General features: G+C 38.2%; 1 protein-coding gene across 1 annotated transcript; it reads left to right on the top strand.

The window, feature by feature from the left end:
- Nucleotides 1-418: 418 nt before the first annotated feature.
- On the top strand, nt 419-7,513 carry LOC104418084 (threonine--tRNA ligase, mitochondrial 1). Its single transcript, XM_039301320.1, has 12 exons — nt 419-591; nt 1,590-1,674; nt 2,264-2,358; nt 2,570-2,602; nt 2,686-2,772; nt 4,032-4,124; nt 4,557-4,649; nt 4,730-4,951; nt 5,513-5,584; nt 6,159-6,230; nt 6,804-6,926; nt 7,337-7,513. Exons 1-11 carry the CDS (start codon nt 520-522, stop codon nt 6,897-6,899), a joined length of 1,020 nt encoding a protein of 339 aa, XP_039157254.1. The 5' UTR covers nt 419-519; the 3' UTR covers nt 6,900-6,926; nt 7,337-7,513.
- The last annotated feature ends 447 nt before the right edge of the window (nt 7,514-7,960 follow it).

Genomic DNA, 7,960 nt, shown 5'->3' with positions numbered 1-7,960 from the left:
CGGGGTTTCTCTCTCTAAGGTGCAGACAGAGAGAGGCGTATACCTTGAGCCGAGGTTTACATCTTTTCTTCTCTGTGTTTTCTTCCTCAGCAAGATGAGCTCGGCTAATGTTTCGGCTCACACGACCGCCGCGTCGTGTCTCGCTGTGTCGGACGGGGACGAAACGCCGAGTACCGAGGACGTCGTAGCTGACCATACATCCTTAGGTGCTGAACAGGAGCTCTTCTTCTCGCACCCAGACAGGTAATCAACCCGCCGCCATTTTAGCTGAAAAGCTGTAACCTACATTGCTTTCCTCTGCTCCTGATGCCTCGTGTGTTGTCGCTTTCAGTCCCGGAAGCTACTTCTTCCTCCCACATGGGAACTCGAATCTACAATCGATTCGTGGAATTTATAAGAGGTCAATATTGGAAGAGGGGGTTCGAAGAGGTTGTTGGCCTGGTGTTTAATTACGTTACTCCATCTTAAATGCTATGATCCACTGATCGATCAGTTCATGTACAGGTGGTGACCCCCAACATGTTTAATATGCGAGTTTTTGAAACATCTGGTCATGCTGGGAAATACAAGGAGAACATGTTCATTCTTGAGGTGAGGTTTATACTTCTTGGGAAACAGGGAACGCTGACTTGTAGAGAAAGCATCCTACATAGCGTTCTCTTCCTGATCAATTTTACACTTGAAAAATAGGCCCTTCAAGAAAGACACTGTAAGTAAATCCTGTCTGCTCTTGACCGAGCAAATTCAAGAAAGGTACTCTGTAGAGAAATTCTCACTTACTGAAGGGGACTGTTATATCCTGCCAAGCCCAAATATCTCGATCCTATGAAGCTCCCATGATCCAATACGTTGATATAGAATCTGCTATGTACCAGAGAATTAGTTCTTACCGCAAGGGGCTTTTATAGTTTATTTTATGTTTTAGAATGAACAAAAAGCCATCTGAAACATTATAACTTCAATCTCGACCTCTTCCCTTCCCTCAGAGCTATTTCTTGAGACAATATATTCCTTGAGGTAGCGCCATTGCTTGCTCACAAGCATTCCGATACACCACAAGTCTGCTAACTTCCAGGAATACTCTCTGAAAAGCATGACAGTGCACGATTCATTGAGCTGTTGCAGCACTACGTCTCTCACTACTCAATGCCTACAATTATACTAACCAGTTAAAAAATCCTTCCATCTTCCCTGAATCTACTTATAGCTCCATTTTCATGAGACGATCTCGCTTCTCTGGTTCCGTATCATGATTTTATTCCACAGAGGATCACATTTGTTGACATAATGATGCAAACTTTTACCAAAGTAGGCTCTGTTAACTGTAAATAAGGAGTTATACCCCTTCCTATCTGAAGTGGTTGTTTGACAGGTGCCAGTTGATCTGGACTTTCTTCATGATGCTATGATTACCTTGAAATAACAATGAGCAATTTGATGGCAGTGAGAGATGTGCTGTCACTAAGCTGTTTATGGCTTTTCAACCCTCTATCTTTGTTGTTGACATACGATAATTCCATCAACATTCCTCGTGGCTTAATCTAGCTAGTTGAATAGTTTAATAATAACTCTTTTCCTTTGTTGTGCAGATTGAAAATCAAAAATTTGCATTGAAACCGATGAATTGCCCTGGCCACTGCTTGATGTTTAAACATAGAGTCCGTTCATACAAAGGTGAGATGATGTGCTGCTAGTTGCTAGAGGCACCAATTGTCTACTTTATTTTCCATCTTCTATTTTGATTGAAGGCATTGCTTTGAATGTATTGTTTTTGGTCCCTTATGAGCTTTATCTTCTAAAGCTAAGCAGTCTCTTTACCTCCCAATGAGATAAAAGGTATGCACCTTAAGGTGAAATTGGTTTGCGTGGGTGAAAAGGTAGCATACATTATAAATATCTAAGTCTTTTATGTGAATGTGAAGACATAAATCTTTGGCAATTGCAAACCATACATTAGGAAACAAAGACTAGTTTTCTTTACCTTTTTGCTTTCTTTGTATTGTAGGTTTTTATCCCTTATGTCATTGACTAAGGTTCAAGTTGTCTTGTTGCTGCAAATTCCTCTTTCTACTGCTCTGTTTATAGGTTGCTCATGTTGTTTCTGCTGTCTCTCTGTCTCTCTCTCTCTCTCTCTCTCTCTCTCACTCTTGCAATTTCTATTGTTGACTAGGTGAAGATTTGCTACATTGAGGTTTTTACTTGTTTAGTTTTATTTAGTTGTTTTGACATTATTCTCAATTTGATTTTTATTGTTTTTTGGCAGAACTTCCTCTTAGATTTGCTGAATTTGGTGTCTTGCATCGTAAAGAGGCTAGTGATGCTCTTACTGGATTGACAAGGGTCAGGAGATTTCAGCAGGTATTTATTTATATATTTTCCAGCAATTTTAAATTTTGGGCTTAATCAGTTTAGTGTGATTCCTACCCTTGCTTTGTCGAGTTTCTGCAGTTCTATCTTTTAGGATATGATAATGTTGTGTGGAGGAAAGATGCTGAACAAATATATTTAATCTGTTGTACTAGTCACCCATGATTCTCAGTCTAAAAGTTTTCTCTATCTTCTGGTGCAGGATGGCGCTCATATCTTTTGCAGGGAGTCACAGGTGATAGCGGTGTTGCTTAACATAAATTTGCTAGACCCTTTGGTGCATTTTCCTGGCATAATTCTTGCTTCTTGTAAATGCAGATAAAAGACGAAGTTAGGGCATTCTTAGAGTTTGTCAGAGATGTATATGGAGTATTTGGGCTCACTTTTGACCTCAACTTGTCTACAGTAAGATATTTCCTCCTTATTAGGTCATTTTATCAATCCCTTTTTTTATATTGTTTTTCTTGGACCGTTTCTGCTTATGATGATATGTAGCATTGAAGTTTTTGATATATCGTCTTATTCGGTTGAACTCATTTCAATTGACACTTTGTGCAGAAGTCCTCAGACTGTTTCAGTGTATGGTGATGTGTAGTTTCTGATATATATGAGTAAAATTGTTTGAAGGAGCTAGGATGGCTAGTTACCCAATTGCCTGCATAGTGGTCTCTGAAATTTCCATTTGATTTGACTGATTGAGCAATAATATGGAGCTAATACTTTTAATTTTACTGGGCAAACATACAAGGCCACTTTTGGAGGATTGTGTGTTTCCTACTAAAAGATGCAAAAAGGGACATTTCTATTAAAAACAAAGCACTTCAGTCTTTTTTTTTTTTGCAAGTCTTAACGTTATTTATTTGCTTTGCTATAAGTCCATTGAAACTTTCTTTCCTGTTTGTAAGTACAGAGATGTCCTGGGATTTTAACTGTTTCATTGTGGACAAGAAAAAGGCCACTTTTTTCCACCATTTTATAGAGCATGACACCTGTCTCTGGTTAAGATCATGGACATAAATTTCGTAGTGAAATGGTCAGATAAATCAGCTGAAGGAGATCAAGAGGATTGATCTAGAGACGTATGCTGAAGTCATTAAAGTTTTGACTACCTGTGGCTGATTCTTCAAATCCTAGGAGAATGATGTAGAAAATATTTTAAGTCATACAATTCATTTTTAGTCTTTTTAACATTTTTAGATTAATGAGTGCTCATGTGATAGTCATGTGACTTTTGAGGTTGGGTGGTTGAGATTATAAGTTTATGTTCACTCAAGGGTTGAGATCATCTTAAACCCTAGTATATTTAGGTCTTTAAGTCACTTGGTTATTACTTAGGTCTTTAGGCCACATGGATTATTACTTTTTCTACATTCAAGGGATAATATTGGCTTCTCTAACCTCTAGCAGATTGTGCTTACGTTCCAGCTTTAATTTGTCTCAATACCAGCATTTGTTTTTGGCCCTTTTGCCAACTCTTTACATCCCCAGCTACATCAGTTACCCTCTCGGTAATTTAAATGTAAACTCTGCACTTTACCTGTTAACTGGCGTCTGGGATGCTGTTGTGTTGTTTTTTTCTTGTCTACCATCATTTTGTAAGTCTGTTGTGTCCACCTGTATGTGCAAGTGATGATATATTAAGTCTGACATGTTTTGTTGTGTAGAGACCTGAGAATTACATAGGAGATGAAAGAACATGGGAGAAAGCTGAGTCTGCCCTTACTGAAGCTTTGAATGAGTTTGGGAAGCGGTGGCAGGTAATCTTGTGGCTTTTTATCTGTAATCAAGTTAAAAGACAACATGTCACCAGTTTCATTTGTTGTGATGTCGAGGTAGCTAGAGGTTATACTCTGTGTTTTCTTCACTAAATTTGCATAGTTCATGTTTTACTGCTTTTAATCTGCGGCATTGCATAATCTCTTCAAACATTCAATTCTATATCCTTGTTTTGTTGTTTTCCCATATGATTCTTGCACAATTAATGCTTCAAGGATATGCAGCCTTACTGCCCCTATACCCCTTTCTAAATCTATCCTTGAGATGCAGAAAACTACATCCATTGGCAGGACCTTACGCAGTTTAAAACTATTCTGCTCTTGTAACATATATCTTCTTTGTGACACTATTATACATAGAATTTTCCTATCTATTTTCACTGTCAGCGCTGATTGGTAGTTCACATTTTGCAGAAAGATGAAGGGGAGGGTGCATTTTATGGACCAAAGATAGACATCAGTGTTTCTGATGCCTTTAATAGGAAATTTCAGTGTGCTACATTGCAGGTCTCTGATACGCACCTTTATTGCTTGTTCAGTGATATTTCTCATGGGTGTGGGTGACTGATGATTCCTTGTGATTGCAGTTGGATTTCCAGCTTCCTGTTCGGTTCGGGTTGTCTTACACAGCAGAAGATGAAAGCAAGTCTGAGACTCCTGTTATGATACACCGAGCTGTCCTTGGTTCTGTTGAGCGCATGTTTGCCATACTATTGGAGCATTACCAGGGGAAATGGCCCTTCTGGCTTAGTCCACGCCAAGCAATCGTTTTCCCTGTGTCGGAGAAGTCTCGATCTTATTCTCTGAAGGCAATTTACCTAAAGGCCCCTGGCTTCTTATAGATTAAATTATGTGAATGTCTGTGAAAGTGTATGAATGTGTCTCTGATTTGTGCTACTTGCTGGCCTCTAGTTGTGTCATATAGCACAGATCTGCTGCTGGTGTTTATCTAATCTGTTGCTATTGCAGCATACAATATTCTATTGGGAAAAATAGGGGAAGGGAAAAAATTTCACGACATTACAATGAAATTAAAGCCAGTTTGAATAATATTTGTGTTCTCTATCTGATGCTATTTGAAAGTTCTATATATGTCACAGGTTGTGATATCACGTTGCTTCAAATGTTTCTTTGCATCTGCTACAAAGTGCTCTTATTCAACATATACACTACTGCGGTTTTTCTTGGTCATTGAGGACCCATGTGTGGATAACATTTGTTTTTCTGAGTTGTGTATGATGTCATGTTTGGCTAGTAAATACTTGGTAAACTCTTGTTGGACCCTCTGTTTCCTAATCATCAGCCAAAAGTCTAGGTTCTTGAAGAAATCAGGAAAAAGTATTGCTTATTTTTAAAATGTATCCTTGCAGGTGCGGGATCAAATTCATGATGCTGGTCATTATGTTGATTTTGATGAAACTGATAGAAAGATTCAGGAAAAGGTATGCCAAACACTCCTTTTATGACTATTTCAGATGTCCGGACTGTCCTATTTCCATGGCTGAGCCTTACAGACTCGTAACTTACTTTTGAACATTGAACTCGGATCTGTCGCCTTCTGTATAATATCTTTTCTGCTCCTCAACTGGCTAGCTATGATAGTTCTGACAGCGGTTTCTCCTCTAACATTAGATCGGTATGAAATATAGGGAAGATGATTGGGTAAAATGGAGAGGAGCAACTGCCTTATTTTGGATTGTGAATGTGCACAAGCAAGTTCTATTCATGAGAGCATTGGAACCATCTACTAATTTGATACTAAAATGCACACATTTCATAATAATTTGTGATGGCAATGGGAACACATTTCCATCACCATATGCTGCTGTGGTTGAAGGAATTAGAGCTTGACAAAGCTGTCCATGTGGTATCCTGGTCTATAAAAAGGGATAATAACTCTTGCCGAACATTTCCTGATTTATTTTGACTCCATTTCTTCCTTTTAATTCTTCTTCCGATATCCTCTGTTCTTCTAATATTCTGGCCACCAGTAGTCATATCCGTCTCTGCCTGCAGGTAAGTGAAGCTCGATTGGCGCAATACAATTACATACTTGTCGTTGGCGAGGAGGCTGCAGGCACTGGACAGGTATTCGATATCATTAATTAGTGTAAAGTCTTATTGGTGCAGACATGCTTTGGACAAGCGTGCCCCCTGAAAATTAGGTTACCTTATCGAGCAATGATGCTACTGGTTTTCTGTCAACTAATCATTTCTCGTATCCACGAGAACTTCTCCAAAATCATTCTTGGGGTTTCTCTAAGACCTGGATGGTTGAATTTCCATTTTTATTAGCATTTGCTTTTCAATATGTTAAAATCATTCATATTCCAAACATTGAGCTTGTTATCTTGACATATAATTTTCTTGCAATTCACTTTTGCTTGGGCCCTGAACATGTCCGTTGCCTTCTCAGACATATAGGACTAACAAATATAAATTAGCAATTTATCTCAAAGAGACCATTCAGTTTTATGTTTATTATGGACTGCACGGTATCACATTTTTTGTGACAGACCCAAGAGTTGACAGGTTGGAAGGCCATTGGACTTTACATTTCAGTCTATGGTTTCCTAGGGAAAAAATTGGTTTTGCTTTAGCAATGTTTGTCCATTGTGTTATCTCATGGTAGCTTGTTTGTCTGGTGTGGTTATCCTCCAGGTTACTGTTCACGCGAGAGACGAAGCTGACAAAATTGTCATGACCGTTGCGGATCTGCTCAAAGTTTTCAAAGAGAAATTTGCGGCTTTTCATTGAGGGATATGAATATAAAATATGAACCAAGCTATATTTTTCAGTTCATTATTTCCCTCCAGTTGCACCTAGACTTACAGTTCTCCGCTATGTAGCCTTTGATATTACTGAGTCAGCACTACCCGATATCAAAGTTAGCCACTGCATTTTCTAGTGAAACAAGCTGTTACCCCTTGGCTAGCTCACTGATTTTTCCAGGATTTGTTTCTGGTCTGGATTCTTCCCAAGATAACAGAGCGAGTGTCATCACACTACATTGCTTGTCGAGTGGCACAAATCTAAAGAAATCTAATTGTGTGGTCATTGTGAATGGAAATGATGTCATGACCAGCCTACAGGTTCAATGGATTACACTCCACGCCCCTGAAAATAAAAACCTTGCTCTAGATCAATTTGATTCAAATTTGAAGTTCTAATTGGTGATTTGAAGCCAATTTTAGGCCTTGGAATCCATGGAGAATGCTTTTGCAAACTCTTCTAGCCCTCATCACTTTGCATTTCTATTGATGTAGTTAATATTTGATGTGCGTACCATATTTTGTCTACAAATGTTGTTTTATCATCTGTACGTTGTTTTGCAAGAAAGAGTTTTTGAAAATCAAATTACAACCAATTCACCCCCTCATGGTTGTTAACTTAGTCCATTTCATGTGCATTATCATATCCAAATATTAATTCCAGGTCTTAGTTTTTCTCTAGTTGGGGAACTGATGTAGGACAGGCAACAAGAGATTCTATGAAGAAAATTGATCTTTCAAAAAAAAAAAAAAATTAGTTGATTTAGTTGTTATCTTGCTATTTATTTTATATTTGATATGATTAGGGTTGTTGTCTCTATTATGAGGTATTATTTTTAATTTGGAGTAGAATATCCTTAGATGCAAGCAAGATCTAGTTTCCATTATAATTTTTACTTGGTCATCGAGTTTAGACACCCTACAAATAAGTGTCATCTCTTCAATATTATATTAATTTTGCAGTCAATTATATTCAGTTTATTCATGCTTCTTTGGTGGGTCAGATTTTTCCATTCCCTGAGGAATCAAGGTTACTTACCTGGGATC

The sequence above is a fragment of the Eucalyptus grandis genome, chromosome 9, assembly GCF_016545825.1.
Source record: "Eucalyptus grandis isolate ANBG69807.140 chromosome 9, ASM1654582v1, whole genome shotgun sequence".
Taxonomy (NCBI): domain Eukaryota; kingdom Viridiplantae; phylum Streptophyta; class Magnoliopsida; order Myrtales; family Myrtaceae; genus Eucalyptus; species Eucalyptus grandis.
The sequence above is the reverse complement of the archived record's forward strand: the minus strand, read 5'-3'. Positions and strand labels throughout refer to the sequence as shown.